The sequence below is a fragment of the Populus nigra genome, chromosome 8 (assembly GCF_951802175.1).
Source record: "Populus nigra chromosome 8, ddPopNigr1.1, whole genome shotgun sequence".
NCBI lineage: Eukaryota > Viridiplantae > Streptophyta > Magnoliopsida > Malpighiales > Salicaceae > Populus > Populus nigra.
In genome coordinates, this window is record NC_084859.1 from 2,148,396 (window position 1) to 2,169,805 (window position 21,410).

Consider the following 21,410-nt stretch of genomic DNA (forward strand, 5'->3'; position numbering starts at 1 on the left):
GGTAATTTACCGATAAAAATACAAACGGAATAAATCCATCGATATATTTCCAGCAGGAATTTTTTTTGGGCTCGCATTTTCCATCTGTAAAACCATTAGTTTTTATTTTTAATTTTTATCGACAGAATTAGCGACAGAACATGGATTTACCGACGAACGTTATTCCAACGGATGTATTTCATATGTGAATTAGTCGGTAAATTTTTTACTGATGGAGTGATAATCTTACACCGATGAAAAATAACTGTCGGTAAAACTGTTAAATGTTGTAGTGTCAAAATTAATATTTTTTATTATTATAAATCATGTCAAAGCCCATTTTAGTTTTCAAGGTTGAAAAAATTGCATAGTAATGCTACTATATATATGAATATTAGTTTAGAATTTTTAATCGAAGCTTAATTATATATACAAAACAATATAGTTTAGTAATGAATTTAAGAAACCATTTTAATAATTATATGGAAACATTTTACATTTGGATCGAGCCTCCACAAAGTTGAGGACTTGTTGAATCTAATTTAAATAATTAATTTGGCAAGCTTATTTCATCAAGATCCTCCAATGATAAGAAAACTTCGTCTAGACATGACAGTTCCTTTCCTCCATCCTCCTCCTCCTCACAACTCCGCTCATAGACCCGACAAATAACCCATTTACTATAATCCTGAGATAGTAGAATCCAAAACAAAACATCCCAAAAGTTATCATATTGGTGCGAACAATAATATTATAGAAAATAAATAAATAAATGGAAAACTATATATATATTCACGTACTTGTTTTGAACGGGCTCTGGTTTTGGATGATTTAGTAGAGGGAGAAGAGTCAGAGGTGCAATGTTCCGATAGAAGGTACTCTTCCATTATCCAATTAGTTTTGATGCCTTCTGCTGCATAAAATATAAAATATTTCTTGATCCCAACTAGTTTGTTGTTCTCACTAGCAAGTATAGGTTCTTCAACGTGGCCAGCCATTGGCTTCCAGCACCCGTTATTAGTAATCCTGTTTTGTGTTCTTCGGCTATAAAAGTAGCATTGTTTACCCTCCGACAATGCCTTACCTTTATACAATTAACACAAGCTTAGAACATGAAATTGTATAGTTTTTACAGTTGGATCGCGTTTAAGACAATCTATAATAATGATTTTAGATAATTTTGTTGCAGAGATGTTAAAACCCTTTGAAAAACATATAAAAAAACATCAGATTAATATTTTATAAGTTGAAAACCAGTTACAGAAGAACTTGAATGGTATCGATTCATATAGTCAATAATATGTCATGATTCATGATGATCGACATCTAGAGATTAATTTGATTGTTGGAAGATGTAAAAGAAGAGGAATATTGAATGAGAGTAGCTAATGTGGAACGTACCATCAAGTTCCCATGGATCATAAGGATAAAGATCAAGATCCGGGATGACATCTGGGTGGCAGGGTAAAAGAGCTGCTTTACGATGAAGAAAATGCACTACAAGCTCTTCATCACTTGGACAAAATCGAAAACCAGGAGGAAGATTGGCAGCCATGATCTTCAGTTCACTAAAGAAGTGAGTAGCTCTAGCTAGTTATAGTTCTAGCTAGTTATTTATGCTGTCAATGATGATGTTTGGGAGCTAAGATGGTGATATAATTTATAGAGTAAGAGAGAATATGAGAGAGAAAGGTGAGTGCCTGTGACGTGAAAAGGAAGGCGTTTTCAGTCACCAATCACAACTTGGATCCCACTCGGTGGAGCTAAGTTTGAGCTTTTATATATATATATATATATATATATATATATATAATCGAAGGTATACTTCCCATCGAAATAATTTTAAATAAATAAACTTTTTATATAACATATTTATACAAATATACGTGGTAATATAGAATAATACTAAATATTGAGAAAATATAATAAAAAATTAAGAATATACATAGATCATTGATATTATATAATAATATAAATCATATCTTGTAACCTACCTAACAGTTTAAATTTTTAGGTTGATTTGATTATTTGACATGGTATCAGAATCTTAATAATCAAGCGATCACGAGTTCGAATCTCATCATTCCTGTTTATTTAATAAAAATCAAGCAAAAAATACTATAAGTCTTTTCAAGTCCAAAGAGTTTTGATCACTTGAAGGATTGTATTAGCGAATAATATAGATAATATCTTGAAACTTCAATTAACAACTTAAATTTTTTAGTTAAATTGGTTCTTGACAATTTAATTAACTAAATTTACAAATGAGTTTTAATTTAAGATTATTGTGATGACACATGTAAATTATTAGAGTTTTTTCTTATTATATTTTATATATTTTTAATATTACTCGTGGATTTTACATGAATGATCAATCATTTGAAATTTGTACAATCTATACCTTAGTATTTAGAGATTTATACGAAAATTCATATCAATATTTATACAGTAGAAAAAGTTTGCACCGCGCATTTTTTCCTTTAAAGTGATGGCACGTGTTTGCCCAATGTTGGATGGAGCTAAAGAGAGTGAGGCAGCCACATTCATTTTTTTTTTAGAAGTGGACTTTTTGTGGAAGAATTAAAAAAAAAAAAAACACAAATATTCACCTCACCATCATCACACGTCATGCTTACGTCACGCACTTGCCATCATCCACGTTTGCAATAAGAAAATGGGTTCGGCCTTGGGGCATTACAATAAGCCTGCTAATTTCCTTTTATATATATATATATTTCTTAATATTTCTTTTTGTTTTTATATTAATACTTTAATAGCTTGCAAGTTCTACCTTTGCTTGTGTATGAAAAATGTAATTCCATCACGATTCTTAGTGCATTTATCCTACGTGCATCTTTGCCGATCAAAGTTAATACCTTGTTTGGTTTAAGGTTTTTGGTAACATATTAGATCGGTTAATTTAAAACGAGTTAATTTAAGTTAATTTAGATTTATTAAGATAATATTGATTTGAAAAAACTTAAAAAAATTAAATTAAGTTATAATCATGAATCAATCTGTTGAGTTGTTTAGATTTGACTGAGTCAACTTTCACCTGATTTTTTAAAAACCCAATCAAACTAGTCTAATAATACATATAAATCATAAATTATAATGGATGCTAAATCTAAAATAAGTAAAGGACACAAACCTGACACAAACCTCTCTCACTATCAACTTTTAGATTGTACTAGAAGCTTAGAAAACAAGTAAAAAAACTCAATAATTTAGTTCTGAGCCTTTAAAATGAAAGAATGATTTCTTATATATATAGAGTATTGTTTTGAAAAAAATTAAATTAAATTTTAATTGAGTTAAACGAGTTATGCATCAACCTATTAAATTGTTTAGATTTAACTAGGTCAATTTCCACCTAGTTTTTTTAAAACCCATCTCAGGCGAAGCTATTCTAATAATACATATAAATTATAACGGGTGTAAGGAAACAAACTTCTCTCCCTACCAACTTTTAGATTGTACTAGAAGCTTAGAAAACAAGTGAAAAAACTCAATAATTTAGTTCTGAGCCTTTAAAATGAAAGAATGATTTCTTATATATATAGAGTATTGTTTTGAAAAAACTTAAAAAAATTAAATTAAATTTTAATTGAGTTAAACGAGTTATGCATCAACCTATTAAATTGTTTAGATTTAACTAGGTCAATTTCCACCTAGTTTTTTTAAAACCCATCTCAGGCGAAGCTATTCTAATAATACATATAAATTATAACGGGTGCAAGGAAACAAACTTCTCTCCCTACCAACTTTTAGATTGTACTAGAAGCTTCAAAAATAAGTGAAAAAATTCATGAATTTAGCTTTGAGCCTTATTATTAAAATGAAAGGATGATTTCTTATATATATATATATATATATATAGATAATAAAACCCAAATAATGAAAAAACCAGTTTTCACTCCTACACACATTTTTTGGGTACAAAATCTTGCTTAGCTTTTTAAACTTGCATTTATCACTTTTTTTTAATGTAAATTTAGCTTCTGAATGGAATAAGCTAGAGGGCTCTTTCTAAGCATATTTATTCTTCATAATTAACTCCATATTAATGCAACTGGAGTCCGTCCATGTGTGCCCTAGAGGGGATTCGCTTTGTTTACACTCCACCACATGGTGAGGGGAAGGGATGAGCATGCTTTGGAAAAAGGTTAGCTCGTATATGTAGCCCTTTAGGCATCAGACACCCTTGCCCTAGGATAATTCACACCATACATTGGATGCCCACACATTCTCGTAGCCTCACATAATTCAATAATAGGGCTGCCCTTGTCAACTGAAAAATTCCCTATGACATCAACATTTCACCTTCGAAACTAGTCTATGAATGTAGGGTGCACAGCATTGAATGACTGATCTGACTAATAGGGTTCAGAAGGTTTTGAATTCATTAAAATATGACCATAAAAATATAATTAATAAGATTTAAAAGTTCCATTTGATATTATATACACTAAAAAAAACTTAATGATTTATAAAAGTTTAAATAAAAAAATTAGTTGTGTATCCTTACTTATAATAATCTTATTAATTATATTTTTATGATTTATAAAAGTTTAAATAGGGTTCAGAAGGTTTTGAATGCATTAAAATATGACCATAAAAATATAATTAATAAGATTTAAAAGTTTCTTATATACACTAAAAAAAACTTAATGATTTATAAAATTTTAAATAAAAAAATTAGTTGTGTATCCTTACTTATAATAAGCTGTATTATTGATTGATTGGTTTTTTAAAATTATATTTTTATTCGATGATTTATCTAAGATTTAAAAAAAGTCATTCTTAGTAAGAAAATCCTTATCTTATTAGGTTAAAACTTAACTATTCTAATTTTTTTAATGTAAAATACATATCATAAAAACTAAATAAATAGATTGATTTTTTTTGGTATTTTTGAATTTTTTGCCAAATCCTAATGGATAATCACAAACTTATTGTGATACCTATTAATTGATTTTTTTTTCATATTTTTCAAAGTATGTTAAAATGCAATTTTTTATTATTGTAAAATATGCATGGAAAATTTAGAATTTGGCCTTATGCACATAGATAAAAATATATTTTTTTTCAAATAAATTATTTTATATTTTTTTGTATTTTTTTGAATTTTTTTAAAAATCCAGGTATATTTAATACTAGGTTAGTCTCTTATAGTGTAAATTTACAACTCATATACTAAATAAAATGGTTGGAAAACACGTGAGGGACTCACAAATAAATTAAAAATAATCCTTTAATTTTTGTAGAATTTTTAGAAATTATTTGAGGTTTGTTTGGCAAAAGTATATAAAAAAAAGAGAAAATAAACATTGTTGAAAACAGTAGGGTGTGTTTGCCAAACATGCTCTTAACTAAAAATCAGAGACTTAAAAATGCCTTAAGGCCATGTTTGACAAATATATCTAAAGAACAAAATATTGTGTTTTTTTTCTTTCATAAAAATTGGACATGCCAAACACGCTCTTAAGCTAATAGACTTCGCTCATCCGCGTGGACTGAGCTTCCTGACCTAAAGGCCCAAGCCCATAAACACAACTAAAAAAAAAGGAACAAAAATCATAGAGGGAAAAACATTTGAACTCACTCAAGAACACCAATAACTCATGAAGAAACCTAGAAAATAAGATTCAAAACCAGAGTAGATCGCATTAAATTGAAGGCACAGACATATGTAAAACCAATATTTAATAAAAACAAATTGGGTCGGATCATACTAATAAACACCTAATCATCATGATTAATTGATTTTATACAAAGATAAAGGGAAAGAAATGAAGATTAAATGTCATGATTTTAGTGTGTTTAGGTCATTAGAATCGTAGATTAGTGATAAACATGATTGTATGCATGCTTAAGAGTATATAAAAAAAATGATCAAAATGAAACAAAAATTAATGATCTAAGGCAATGTTCAACACAAGAACATCCGAACCCAAAAATTCAGCAAACCCAAAAACCTAGCAACAAAGGCTAAACCTAGAAAAATACAATATAATCTAGAAAAGCAACCTAAACATAACAAATAAAGTTTAAGCATGCTTAACACAACTTGTTTGAATCATCAAAAGAACAAGAAAAAAAATCAAAAGAAAAAACAAAATGCAAAGTCAATGATAACGGTAAACAAAAAATAACATCTCCATATGCATAAAAATTATTCCATTAATTAAATTTTTTATCCTTAAGTTCAAATATCATGCTCACAACTTTAATAAACTCAGCAATCTATCCTAATACAATCTAAAACAGAACAACTTCAATATTTGACACATCTTACAATGACTTCAAAAATTGATTAACCAAACATCAAAGCATACAAAAAAAATATTCCATGCCATTCTATTATCATATTCTAACACATTGGAAAAAGGTAATTAAACAAACTGAGCATATACATGCTTTATTCAAGGCATGCTTAAACATCTCAAAATAAGAATCATAGCTTTAAAACTAAAAATAGCTTTAAAGGATGCTTAACAAATATTATCAGCAACAATTTAAAAGATAAAATAAAAAAGGATAGGATGTGCTCATTGAACTTCACTCCCTCGTCAAAGTTTGAAGGTTTACATTGTAAAGAGAATGTTGATTCATTCTTTAGATTCTTTGCTTTTTTTCTCTTGATTTTCAGCCTTTTCTTCTTTCTTTGTTTTAATCTTAGATTGATCTGGATTTCCCTGCTTTATTCTTAAAACACTTTTTTTTTAATCATTTTTGCTTCAATTCTATTTCAAGTGTTCTATTGATTTCTATGTATTTTTTTTTCTGTGATTTCTCTCTCCAGGATCTACCCTTTTCCATGTGATCTTTTTTCCTTTTATAGTCTCAAAATGGTTGGTGGTTGAGAAACCATTTATGGGTTTGAAGATAGTTTTTAAAACTAGATCTTATGAGATTTTTTTTTTCTATTTTTGCCTTTGATATGTTAGAAGACCATTCTTCTCTCTTTTTCTCATGTTTTCCCTCTTCCTAGATGTCTAACAAACTCTTGAGACTTCTAGAAAAAGTTAGAAATTTCATAACTTAAACCTTGGCAAAAAATGACTGACTGGAGATGTATCTTCCATGAATTAATCGTGGCAAATAGGAGATCATTGAAGCCAAACTAGCCATAGATCTTGTAGAGGGGGTGTTCTTCACTTAGGATCAAACCATACTTGATTTGATAGCCTATAACTTTCTCACCATCGATCCAAAGTTGGGTGTAACACTGCCAAATTTTACTGAATCAGACAAGGTTATCTTGGAACAAAAAGTTGAGGATTTCCACATGGCATGTAGGGGCACAAACATTGAATAAAGGTGACACAACCTTGTAGAGGGGAAGCTTATCTATCAAATGGTCGTGGTTGAAGCCTTTAATGTAGTTATGAGATGCTATGTTCATTCACTTAAATGTGACAACTCGATCAGTTTTTTTGGTTGAAAAAGACAATATAGAAAGATAGATGACGTGTCACTCTATTTTTTCTTTTTAAAAGAGTGACATATCATTTACTTAAACCCTAAAAATTATGGTTTTTTAATTGGGATTTTGATAACTTTCAAATTGGTTCCCATTGTTTCAAATTAAGCTCAAACATCCTTAATTGAGAAAAAACTAATTAATTTTATGCAATGAGGTTCCTGCCAAAAATCAATTAGGTCCCTACCAAAAATCAATTAGGTCCCCTCAACTCCGTCTCCCTTTTCAAAGTAGCCATTGGTTTCTAATTTGTTTAATTTAGTTCCTAATTAAGCTTTAAACTTTGTTTTTCTTTAATTTAGTCCCTATAAAAGTTCAATACAACCCCCAATATTGCACACTTTTTGCAAAAAAGGTCATTGGTCTTGATTTCTTCAATTTATCCCTTAATTGACTCCTAAACTTTGATTTTTTGCAATATCACCCTTGATTCCATATAATGAAGCTTGTAAGAGTTCCAATCTTCTCAATTAAGCCTAGATTAGGCTTTCAAACTTAATTTTCTCCAATTAAGTCCTTAAGAAAACTAATTTGACCCATTAAAAATCTAATTAAGTCCTTTTAATTAATTAGTTCTTTTAATTTCAGCATAAATTAATTTATAAAATTAATTAAACCCTTAATTAGGCTTATGATTAAATCAAATTAGCCTATTAAAAATCTAATTAAGTCATCCGATTTAATTTTTATGCAAATTCATCACATATTAACGTAAATCAACCTTAAATTTGCATTGTCGAAGATACAGTTCGGTCCCTCCATCTCTCATTTATACATGTAGATCCCTCTTTAAATTATTCTTGCCAACTAAGTTACTTATATTCCTGTATTTTATTTTTTTATAAAAGAAAAAGATAATTTTAGGGGAATTCAAAATTGAGTTATGACAATCTATTAGATCTTTAGCTCAAGCTATGATGCAGGTTGAATCAATTTATTTTTTTAATGTAAGAAAAAAATTTAGGTGCTGCAAATGTTTTTTCTAGTAGATTTTTTTTCATCGTATGGGGATTGACTCAATCGATTTAGTTGGTCCAAAGACAACTCAGATGATCGGTAAAAACATAATTTGATCCAAAATAAATATTCAAGATAATATATATATATATATATATATATATATATATATATATATATATATATATATTGAGATGAAAACATGTTGAATCGATTCAAATCAACCCTGGTTAATCTTCTAATTCAATTTTAGGTCATGAGACTATAATAACCACCTAGAAAGCAAATCAAAACAAAATATGAAGCTTAAATTTCAATAAATCCAATGTTAAATCATGAAATTGAAAAAAATCAATTAAGAAAAAAATTACGCAAGTCAGTTTATATTAATTTGCCAAATCTGCGACCTGTGACATGAAATCATGATAACTTATTAAAAAATAAATTGAAACAAATCATAAAATTTAATTCTCAATCAACCTAGTGATGAAAGATAAAATTGAAAAAATATTCGATTAAAAAACATAAAAAACAACTCGAATCAACCCCGATTAAACTGCCAAACCCGTGACTCGAGTTATGAGATGGAGATAATCTCATAGAAAGCAAACCAAAACATATCACGAAGCTTAATTCTCAATCAATCTAATGTTGAAAGATGAATTTGAGAAAAAAAATAATCAGAAAAAAGGGGAAATCATTGAGTCAGCCCATTAAACTTGTTGTTCAAATCATGAGACTGAAATAACATTATAAAAAACAAATTGTGAAAAATCATAAAGTGTAATCCCCAATAAATCTTATATTAAAGGATGTAATTAAAATTGAAAAAAAACACTCAAAGAAAAGAAAAAAAATTCATTATTCTAGTAAATAGTAATTTATAAAAAGGATACAAGAAAACCCCCTCCTCATTTAGTTTTTTGTTTGTTTGTTAATAAAAGATATATCCCAAAATAATGACCTCTAATTATAGATGTTCAAGTCAATGGACAGTTTTTCCCTTATTCATAACAAGTTGGTGATGTCTTGACTTTTTAAACAACTCTAAATTCATGATTTATTATTCTTATATTTTTTTTATACATGCACATAAAAACTATTAATTCATAATTTTTATTTTTTTAATTAAAAATCACTTGTAAGATCATAATAAGTTTTTATTTTAAAATAACTTCTAATAAAAAGGATATTTTCTTTTAAACAAAAAAAAAACATGAATAAGAAAATGGAATCTTGATTAAAAAGACATATTTTTCCTCTGTAATCCAAATCATTAGAATTATTAGAAATATTTATTTTATTTTCTAATTTTTATTCAATAAACTATGATGATAACAAAAAATAATATTCTTTTATTGAATAAAAAAAATACATGAATGATAAAAGAGAATCTTGATTATAAAAATACAAAATATATGTTATTGTATTTTCTTTATGAATATCCATTTTATTTTTTATATAATTGAATAAAAATATATTTTAAAAAACATTTCGCAATATAGAGTAAGCACTATATCTAGTTTCATCTAAATGATAAAGGAGTTTGTAAATGGATGTTGTCTACAGCGATGACTAGTTATTCAGTTTTTCAATATATATGCTTAATATTTTATTCAATTTTTTTCTTTTTTCTTTTATCAGTTATTTACTATTGTTTATATGAAGGAAAAAGCATATCATATTCAATCATTCTACTAAATAAATATTAAAAATTTTAATTAATTAAAATATATAAATTTATCTTATATAATTTCACATAATTTCATACGTCCAACGATACGAATTCATGATGAAAAATAAATAATAATACTTTATATAGTTTAATATGCAATGTATCAGTAAAAAAATAATTTTCTCCCTCTTAATTATTATCCCAAAAATATACGTGAATAATTTTAGTGATTATGAATTGGATTCTAAAGAACAGTAAAAATGATGGTTTTGTGGAGGTAAAGATAATTGTACCCAATAAAGTATTAGAGAAGTATTTTTTTTTGCATCCTTTATTTTTTTTAACTATATAAAACTTAATTTATTTATACCTGTAATTCAAATAACTTTTCAATTAATAGATTGGTGTGAAACTGAGTACTAAATTATAGGTTTGATGATATTGAAGTCTATATACAATTTAAGGGGTGTTTTCATAATTAGAGATAAAACCGATGAAAAAAGTAAAATAAGATCTTAAATTAATTAATGGATGGAATGGAAAAAAAATCAAGAAAGAACTCATTGTTAATAATTTATTATAATAAATTTGAAATATTTTATATAATTATTTATATATCATTAATGATGTGTGAAATTAAGAGAAACTAATAATTTAAGAATAATTAATTGTTATTAAATAAACATCTTAATATACTTTTTAGGATGTTTTCTTTTAAATCAACATTCAATATACTTTTAATGATGTGTTCTAATTAAAAATTAAAAATATATAATATTTGATAAAGTCGTAAAAACTTCGAATTGGATTAGGCCTTTTTATGATGATGTCTTAGACTAAAGTATTGAAACTTTGAATGTGAGCTTTATCTCTGGACTTAGTATCCCCTACAAAACAAGTCTTCTATTAGAATTTGAGACCATCTTATACTTAAATTAGTAACCTATAAGAGGGAAGGAAAGTATAACGATGAGAGTAAAAGCTTAGGAGAGTGAATGTTGTAAATGGTTGTTCGATGGTGTTATTGTTGAATCGTTGAATGACTTATTGAATGAATTTATTTATCTAGTAACCCAAGTTATTTATAGATATTGTTCACGTTATTTTATCTTATAAAAAGTAGAGTAATAATAGAGAATAATTATTATTACTTGCAAGTATCTTACTGAAAAGGAAAAAAATAAGTTATTGGTTGTTGTGTTGTTGGTGGGAAAGAATTGGATTTGTAGGTGATTTGTATAAAAGGTTGGTTCCTTCTAAGGAGATAGGTTGAGAGAAGATAGCCATTTATGAAAAAGGTAGGGGAAGGTAGGTGTTATACTAACAATTCATACGTAAACATATAAAAGTGTGATGTCGTACTAGTTTCCTTGGAAGAAGTAGCTCTTCATTATGATGTGTGCTAGTTATTGAGCTTCGTTGGGATTTTCACATGAGGGTTCAATCACCTTGGGATAAGGCCTAGTTTCAGATGAGTGTTTGAGCTAGAGAGTAACCCGTTGAGTTAGAGAGCATTCTCTTGGACTAGAGAGTAGTCTTTTAGGCTGGAGAGTAGGATAAAGTTATGGGAGATGAATAATGTTTATGAGAAATGAATAGTGAGTGTGGGAAATAAATAGTGTTATAGGAGATGAATAATGTTTTTCCCTTTTCTCCTATTAATTCAATTTTAGAGACTGAATTAGAGAATTGTATAAGAATTAGGGACTGAATTGTAAGGACTAAAATGGAGAAAATATGGAAAAAGTTTTTGGTGCGTGTATTACATGTACCAGTTTATGGACAAGGTATCGTAGCTTATGACAGTGTATATGACATCATTTCACAACTGATGGTGGCTTTTCTTGGTGTTGTTGGATTTGTCTTGGCAAGATCCTTATGGTGATGCCATATATGTGCTAATATGAGCTTCGGTGTGTCTTCGATGTTCCATTTTTTTCTTTTTCCTTTTCTTCTCTTTTTCTTATTTGCCTCAATTTTCTTGTTGTTTTTTCTCTTATTTTTTCAATCAGTTTCATTTAGGCTTATCCTAAATAAAAAGGTTGTCTTGCCTCATGGTTGGCCTAAATGATAAGGATTGTATTTTTGTTATATGCATCATCATTTTCCCCCAATATTTGAGTTTGTGTAAAATTTAATGACTCGTGAATTTATTTTTATCAAGTTATAAAGTGTTGATAGTGTCCATTATATGAAGATGTTGCATAGAGATATAGAGATTTTATTGGAGTCATAAAGATTTTTTTGGTGGAGATATGAAGATTTTATTTGGAGATATAATGATCTTCCGTAGAGACATGAAGATTTTTACTTAGACACTTAGAGATAAATATTTTCATTAGAGATATGTAGATAAACAACACCATTGAGAAAAACATATGAAGACTACTGGAGAGATGATATTAATTTGTTGATTGAAAAGTTTAAAATATTTTTTTTTATGTAAGTGAAGATACAATCCTTGTAACGTATCTAATCTCAATCAACAAATTATAGGATACATTTAATTTTTCTAATTCTATTCAAGTTGCATTTCCTCCATCATAAATTATTTACAGTAACATCTAGCAATCAATATTTCTATCTTTTTTTAAGGCATTATATGCCTTGGTATCATGTTTATGGTCATGATGAAAGAAATAAAATTTATTAGGGTTTTTTTTTTATGTTCGTTTCATCTTTCATATAAAAAAAGATATCACACAAATTTTTTTTCCTTGATGGGAACCAATACCTCCGTACATGTAGTGGTCAGATGTGTGATTAGGAGCTTAGAAAACATTTGATGGTCATAAATGGATTCCTTGGTGTTCTTCTTATATGCGGGCTTATAGGAGATCGATTATGCTTATGAGGTTTTGCTCTTTGTGATTGATATGAGAGTGTTTTTTCTGGTTACACGCGTTTCTTCTACTTGAATATGATTTTCCCTCACTTTTTCACATTGATGAAAGTTTAATCAGAAATTATATAGTCATTCTCATAAATAATAGTTTTAGACTCCACTAATCAAAGCTTTAATGGTAATGAGTTCAAATATACTTTTTATATTGAGCATTTTCTTGTTAAACATTTGGAGATATGTTTCAATGCTCTCAACTTCTCATCGTGTAATGACAAAGAACTCTATCGTGCTATTTTTAAATGGTAAACTTATGCTAAAATAGAAGTTGAGTTTAACATAAATATCATAAAATTCAAGGATAAAGCCATGCTAAAAGATATGATACTATACCCGAATAGATCCATGAAATATTGTCGAAAGGACTTTACATAATGAATTGTTGTCTTGTGTTACAAGCTCTAGGATGTTTTGCACATTTTTTATATGCTCTATTGGATTTGTAATTCCATCATAGTTGTCTATGTTTTTTTTTTTTATATATATAAAGACATAATCTTTAATGATAAAGTTAAGAGTCTCTCACTTGACGGGGTTGTTATTCATTCTTAGGAACTTGTAGAGTTACTAATCGCATCTCATATCAAAGTTTTGTTTTTATATATATAAAGACTACACGAGTGAGACTTGAAGGGAGATCAATAGTGGTAGGTGCTAATGAAGCATCTAGTATGGGAACATTCTTTATAACGAGAGTGACTTTTTCTTAGAGTTAGAGTATAGGTGTTCTTATACCTATTTTCTTACATGTCATTCTAGAACTGAACTTGTCTATGTGCATTTAGTGATGCATACAATGAAGCTAGTGATGTTGTTTCTTATTAAGGGAATGTAATAATGCAAAGTTGTTGTTGTATAGCTAAAACAACAATATTGAGATCTTTCACTTAATAAGAGAATTGTTGGAGATTTGGAGAACCTGGAGTACTTGCGGTGGAAAGGTTAGTTAATCTCTCATATCTTAGAGTTTTTAAGTTGTTAGCCATGAAAAGAAATGTCGAGTGAGGAGTGAAACAAGATTGAACTAACTTTTATTTAGTTTCCCATAAATGACACCACTAATGAAGTCATAAGAATTTTAGATTGGATTAGGCCTTTCCATGGCTACTTCTTGGGTGGAAGTGTCTTGGATTTAAATGCGAGCTTTATCTCTAGGCTTGGTATCCCTTGCAAAATATGTCCCATATCAAAATAAGAGACAACTCAATGCTTAAGTTAGTGACTTGTATGAGGGAAGAAAAATATTAAAATAGTGAATGTTGTGTGTGGTTATTTTATGATGCTATTATTGAATGGCTTCTCGAATGAATTTGTTTATTTGGTGACTCAAGATATTTATATACCTCATTCACATCAATTTACTGCATGGACAATATAGTAATAATAAAGAATAATTACTTTTTTCTCACAAGTACCTCTTAAACAATGAAAAAAATGATGTTGGTTATTGTGCATCAATGTGCCATGGGTGAGAAATATTTATACTCGTGAGTGAATGTCATGAAAGGTTGGTGCCCTTTGAGGAGATAATTTGGCAGAAGATAGTCATTAGTAAGGCCTTGTATTAATAATTTATGTGTAGACATATAAGAGTGGAACATTGTACTGTTTCTTAAAAGTAATAACTCTATGTTGTGATGTGTGCTAATTACTGAGCTTGTTGGGAATTTGCATAAGAGAATTTGATCATATTGGGATGTGTGTTTGGGTTGGATAGTAGTCCCTGACTGGAGAGCATTTTCTAAGGTTGGAAAGCATTATAAAGATGCGGAAGATGAATAATAGTTATAAGAGATAAATATTGTTTATAAAAGATGACTAATGTTTATGGGTAATGAATATGTTTCCCCCTTTTGTTTTCCCTTTCCTCCCATTAGTTCAATTTTAGAGACTAAATTGGAAAATAATATAAGGATTAGCGACTAAAATGCAATATATATATATATATATATATATATATATATATATATATATATATATTATGGTGCATTTATTACATATGAGAGTGTGTGGACAAGCTACTGCGACTTGTGGTGGTGTTTTTGGTTTTGTCCCCCCTTCAATAAAGTCCTTCATTGATGTCATTGGATTTGTCTTCGCAAGATCTTTTTAATGTTGTCATTTGTGTGACAATTGAAGCTTCAATGTGTTTTTGATATCCTATTATTTCTTTATTTTTCTTTTCTTCTGTGATGTGCTTGTGATCTTTCTTTATTCTTCTTCTCTTAGTTTTTTTTATTAGTTTTGTTTGGTTTAGGCCAAACGGAGGGTCTATCTTGCCTCTACATTTAGACTAGCCCAAATAATAAGGGGTTTTTTTATTTACGGTTCTTTCTTTTAGGTTGGCCCAAACGACGAAAACTGTTTTTTTATCACCAACATTTAGTTTATTTTAAATTTTAATCGAAGAAAAAAAACTTACAACTATTAAAGAGAATAATAATAAAATTAAAAAAAAATTAGCTAAGCCACTTCGCCAAGTCTTCCACTTACAAGTTGTGCACACTCTTGCATTGGGTGAGGAAGGCCCAACATGGTTAATTAAAAAAAAAGACATGTTGTTTTTTTTAGTGATACATCATCTTCTTTGATAAATTTTTTATTGTAAGAAAGTCACCCCCATAATTTTTCTTTTTTTGAAAAAAAAAAAAGCATCTCAATTAAATTCAAATGACCTATACAAATTTATTTTAAGGCTCCAATCTTTTTTCTATTCGTTTTTTCTTACAACAAAATATCTACTTGATTTTCAATTTTCCTATTACAATTAGTAACCAATCTCTTTTTGTTTTTTCATCTTAAAACTTCAAACAATCTCGAATCAATTCTATAAGAGGGATCTATTATTTGAAAGCCAATTTTCCCTTTTCCATAGCCTGATTGGGATGGTTAGACAACTTTGTCTCTCCTTCCCTTTCTCGCTAATGTCCCCTTATTTTTATATTTTTATTTTGCTCCTTGTAGTATAATATAAACAATCATGCCTTAAAAAAAATATTAGCCCCTCCTAAATTTTTATGTAATAAGATTTTTTCAACATTTATTCCTCATGTGATAATATATACCTAATTTTTTTATTTAATATATTTTGAAATCATTTATACGAGAGAAAAAAATAATTAATCCCTTTATCTTTTATTTAAATATATGAACTAGTAATATGTCCTATATTAAAATCATTCTATAAATGGTTCCCTTACATTTTTAACTTAAATAAATTTTTTATTGGTAACTAGATTTAAAATAATAATTATTATATGTACATAAAATTTTGATGTCTTTGAATTTATTAGAACTAATATTTTAATGAATAGTATGAAATATCTTACAATATTGAATATATCATTATATGGATTAATTTAATTTTGGGTCTAAACCTTTTATAAAAAAAATTCAGAGATGTGATATACCATCTAACAAAATCATGAGTTATCAATTCTAACAATGATTTGGACAGACAACAAGTGCCAAATGACAGTGTTCTTAGTATCATTTTGCACACCAAAGTGCCGAAATAACAATGGTCTTAGTGATTCCATGATCATTTTGTAAGCAATAACAACCGACTTTGTTTTAGTATATTTATTTTTGTAATAAAAAGTAAATATTGTAATCTTTAAAAAACAGTACAGCTTACACTAGAATATATTAAGATATAGGAGTAGAAGCATAACTATTAAACTCGGTTTAACCGGTGAGTTGATTTGAAAAAACCTGCACCTAAGAGCTTGATCTAAGTTAAATTTCAAGATCAATCAGAAAAGATATTAACCTGATGAAACCTGGTTGACCTCATCTACTTTATAGTGACTTGGTTGACTCAAACAAATCTTACTTGATTAGTTTTAAGGATTTTTTTAAGAACAAAACGATGTCATTCTCAATAAAACAGTTGATCTAGTATTAACAGGGTGACTTAAAAGTTGATCCAATAATTAAATAACCCATAACTTTTTTTTGAGTCATTAATTTCTTGGCCCGGTCTAACAAGTATGACTAAAAATAGAAAATGAATCTGTCAAAAAATATATACAATTTACCTAAAAAAGCAAAATCACCCTCAACAGGAATTGATCTAACAAACAAAACACACCTTAATATAAGAGGAAAAATTGGGTAATTAGCATGTAAAATGCAAATAAATAGCAAAATGACACAAAAGCATAAAGTTTTAGCCAAATAACACATTTTTGAATGTTGCAACTGGGAATTACGACATCCATTATATATCATGATTGGAAACCATGATAAAATTTTAATTGATATCACATTTTACAACTGTGATATCTATTTAAATTCACAAAACTGCTAAAACTAGGGCCTGTGAGTGAGATTTTTGAAATCTATGAATCCGACAGTTAGAGTACTGATTTCATGGTTGCTAAAAAGAATGATCTCCGAAAAATCCTATAAAAATTTAAGTGTGATCCAACGGTCAAATCAAAATTTATAGTTTTTTCGAGCCATCATTCTAGTATGATGTGATCAAACTGCATATTGGGTCTGGACCTGTCTTATTATTTCATAAATGCATCAGCTAGGCCATTCTCATGATTTGTCTGAGATAAATCCTCATCTATTTATGACACACCCACACCAGACTACTAAACATCACATGTGAAAACTACTATGTGAATAATAAATTTTTAAGATTTTAATTGGTGTGTGTTTTTTAGTCTACAAGTTAGACAAAGATGTAGATTTTTACTCATAAAATTATGGTTTCATGTGAAACAGTCGACCAAATATACAACTGTATCCAACAAGTCAACCGGTTGGCAGTTGTCGCGCTTGAAAAACACGACATTTTTAAATATCGCTATTCTAAAGCCTAACAACTATATTGTCGCGCTTAGGAATAGCAACATTTAGTAAATGTCGCATTTCAGAAATGCGACAAGGTGAAAGTGTGCTATTTTGCTAAATGGTGTTTTTCTGCAAAAAAAAAAAAAACTTTTTATTTATTGTGCTATTTTTTTAAAAAAATCCAACAGAAGAAGATAAATCACTTATGGACTCGCTCGTTGTTAATAACCTCTCATGAATTTTTCAACCATTAAGATTCCATGTATTTGGTCACACTTAAAAGAAACAAGATCTATAAGTTATTATGACATTTTACCAATAAAATAAGTCATTAGTAATTTCATCGGTGATCATATGCATATTACTAATAGAATCAAACTGTCGGAGAATTACATCTAATAGTGGCAAGTCTTGTAATTTTTTCAACTCTCTAAAACTTTTTGATGGACTTAGTAATTCCATCTGTAATTATCAGTGACAAAGTTCTATAACTTCTTTCCAATTCTCTGGAACTTTTTAAGGGGCTTAGTCTATTGGTCATTCCATCTATGATTCATATTCTATTGTTACTTCTATTAGTATTGTATTTAATATTTCTTGAAAAACAAATTAAAATAAACAATACAAAAAAGTTTAAAAAGAATTAAAATAAAATAAAAAACCAAATTTTTATTATTAATTTAAAAATTATTGTCCAATACAATTTATCTAGTGGACAGAACGTGGAGGAGAAAGCAGAGATAGATCTTCATTGAAACCAAGACGGTGATGAGGTTGACCATATGTACCAGTGAGGGCTGCCAACATTCGCCTAGACGGTCAGGAAATTCACTTTATCCTTCAGGTCGGTCATCTCATACCTAAGTCAGGTCATTTAAGCTTAAACCTATTCTCGTACAATCGCCTAGACGGTCAGAGATCGCTGGCTTAACCCTAATTGCGAGGATCCAACAGTCGATACACTACGGTCCATCCATAAATCCTCGTTTGTAGTGTTGGAGATACTGTAAGGCTAATTCTTATCGAGTCTACTAGACAATCTAACCTCTAATAAAAAATCTGGATCGAGTTTTAGATGGGTTAAATGATTATCCTTGTATCTGTCCTGCAATCGAGTTTTATATGTTCCCTGAAAAAAATTAAAAAAAATAATAAATGTAGAAAAAAATTGTTGAAATCCAATTTACCATGAACTTCTAAGCTCGGCTATCTACGAATTGTTGCATCCCTTTTCAATGGTCCTTATTTTGCATATGAGTTTCAACAAAAAGCTTCATCAGTCTTAGATTGCGTCCAAGCACTATAACTTGTAAAAGAAAGCTATTGTTAGTTAAATATTTTCATATAATACAACAATTAAAAAAATGATCTTAGAAAAAAAAATATTACCATTTGCTTTACATGCAAAATGAACAAAATGGATACACCAGTGCGCATTGTAATGGAACCATGAATCTCTTTGTTCCAGTTTTATGCACTGGACCACGACCGCTGCACAAAATGTTTAGATGTCACGTGCTGGATATAAGTATCCTAGATAGCCTTTGAGACGTGCGAGGTTTGAAATTCCTCTACACGACCACATCTTCCCAATCTGAAAGACCTTTTTCTTTTACATATTTCTTTAATTCTTTCTACGCTTGTGCCTGAAATCATACAACTTAGTTTGTAGAAAAAAATTATCGGTTAAGATTATGAAATATAAAATTTAAACATTTTTTAAAAAATCACATTTTGAATTCAATCTTATCTAATGGCATTGTGAGTCTCCCACACTCTCTTGGCAACAACGTTGGCAGCCTTCTCCTGGTAAAAGTTTTCCTTACACGTCAATTTCATAAAATAATTAATGCATTAAAATTAAAAAACTGACTAAATTAAATAATTAAAAAAAACTGTTAATGTATATACTAACCTTCAACTTTCCAAACCAAGCATTAATCATAGCCTTCTATTCAGGATTTTTGAAAATATGACTTTACTGAAACAAAAGCACTTCCATCGACGATTTTATCGCAAGAAAAGATAACAAACTTACATGTTGTGGTCGGTCTTCCACTGAGCAATATACTTCTCAGTGTATACATCTTGCTCAGATAAGACACCCCTTCTGCAAGTCACCTTCACACTCAACGGGCCTGCTTCAAGAGAGGGTGCATGTGTCTAAGGTGCTTAGTCATGGTCAACACCTAGCGACTCATGGTCATAAAATACTTTGTCAGAAGAATCAGCAGCACTCGTGTCCACATTAATTACTCTTCATTGACCTTCTCTTTACCATTTAAATAATAAGTATAAAAAAGACAATAACATCATCATTATATCCTATTTTTTTAAAAAAAAATTGCAATACCTCTCCTATATGAAAAAACTACACAAAATTTTATTACCTGCAAATAAATAAAGCCACAAATCAATTGATTTTATTTGTAACTATTATTTAATTTATTTATTGAAATCTATGTGGACAATATCTCATGAAATTATATCCAAGAAAACTCTTATAAAAATTATCGCATTATCTTTTTCTTTAAGGTTTACACACACCATGTAGTTACTACTCCAAAATAATTTATCACTATCCCTTAAAATTAAACAAACTTATATGATATCTTGTTGTCTTGTCTTGTTCATTAACATATATTCAACATCTTTGAAACGTAGTTATTATATTTAGCAATTACACATTTAAATATTCACATGTGCGTTTACTTATGTAATGACATATATATAAAATTGACCTATAAAAAATATAACAACATTACTTAAGTTACACTTCAAACTAGGATTCCAAAGACAATTCGTCACCGGAGTTTTCTTTCATTTTCACTTTGATCTTTTAAAAATAATGTTTCAACTATTAATTTGTATAACTCGGTGGATAATCAGATAAATAAGTACGAAAAACTTTACATATCTTCAATATTTTGACCCAACATCATATTGATATAATAATTCCACAAATATAACATGTATGACAATTCAATGCCCACATCTTATATCCTTATCCTACCTCAATGGTAGCATATGTAGGATGGTGTAGGAAATTCATTTTTTTTAATATAAGCTAAATCATTTACTTTTAGCAATTTGCAATTTTTCTAAGTAATTACATTTCGCTATTAAGGAATTTACTTTAATCTTCAAATAATTATATTCAATTTATATATGAACAATCCATCATACGACAAAAGAATGATATTAAGAATCCAATAAACTTTAAACTAACACACGCCACCACAACATAAACAAATAATTAAATTTCTTGGGAATTATGAACAAATTAATAGTAGTTGGATATATTACATAGCAGGACAAATAACAAATACCACCGTAAAGAGGTATTATTTCCTTAGATAAGATCCCTTCTTAGGTTATGAAAACCCTCAAAACAATAACAAGAACAACGAATATTAATTTGTATAGAGACCCGAAGTCTAAATTTTATTCAACAAATAATAACTAAAATCCAAATTTTAAAAAGTAATTTAAATAATCTGTCGTAGCCAACTATGAGCAAAATAATAAATAAATTAAAATTATATAGAAAAGCTAAAATTAAAAAATAGGAACAATCTATAAATGTTAGATTTCATAGTTCAAAG

The 21,410-nt window shown here is 28.6% G+C and overlaps 1 protein-coding gene across 1 annotated transcript; it reads right to left on the reverse strand.

Moving 5' to 3' along the window:
* Positions 1-424: 424 nt before the first annotated feature.
* On the reverse strand, positions 425-1,647 carry LOC133700440 (NAC domain-containing protein 104-like). Its single transcript, XM_062123968.1, has 3 exons — positions 1,381-1,647; positions 780-1,063; positions 425-667 (listed from the first exon to the last, which is right to left on the reverse strand). The coding sequence occupies exons 1-3, from the start codon at positions 1,532-1,534 to the stop codon at positions 530-532; spliced, it is 576 nt and encodes a 191-aa protein (XP_061979952.1). The 5' UTR covers positions 1,535-1,647; the 3' UTR covers positions 425-529.
* Positions 1,648-21,410: the final 19,763 nt, after the last annotated feature.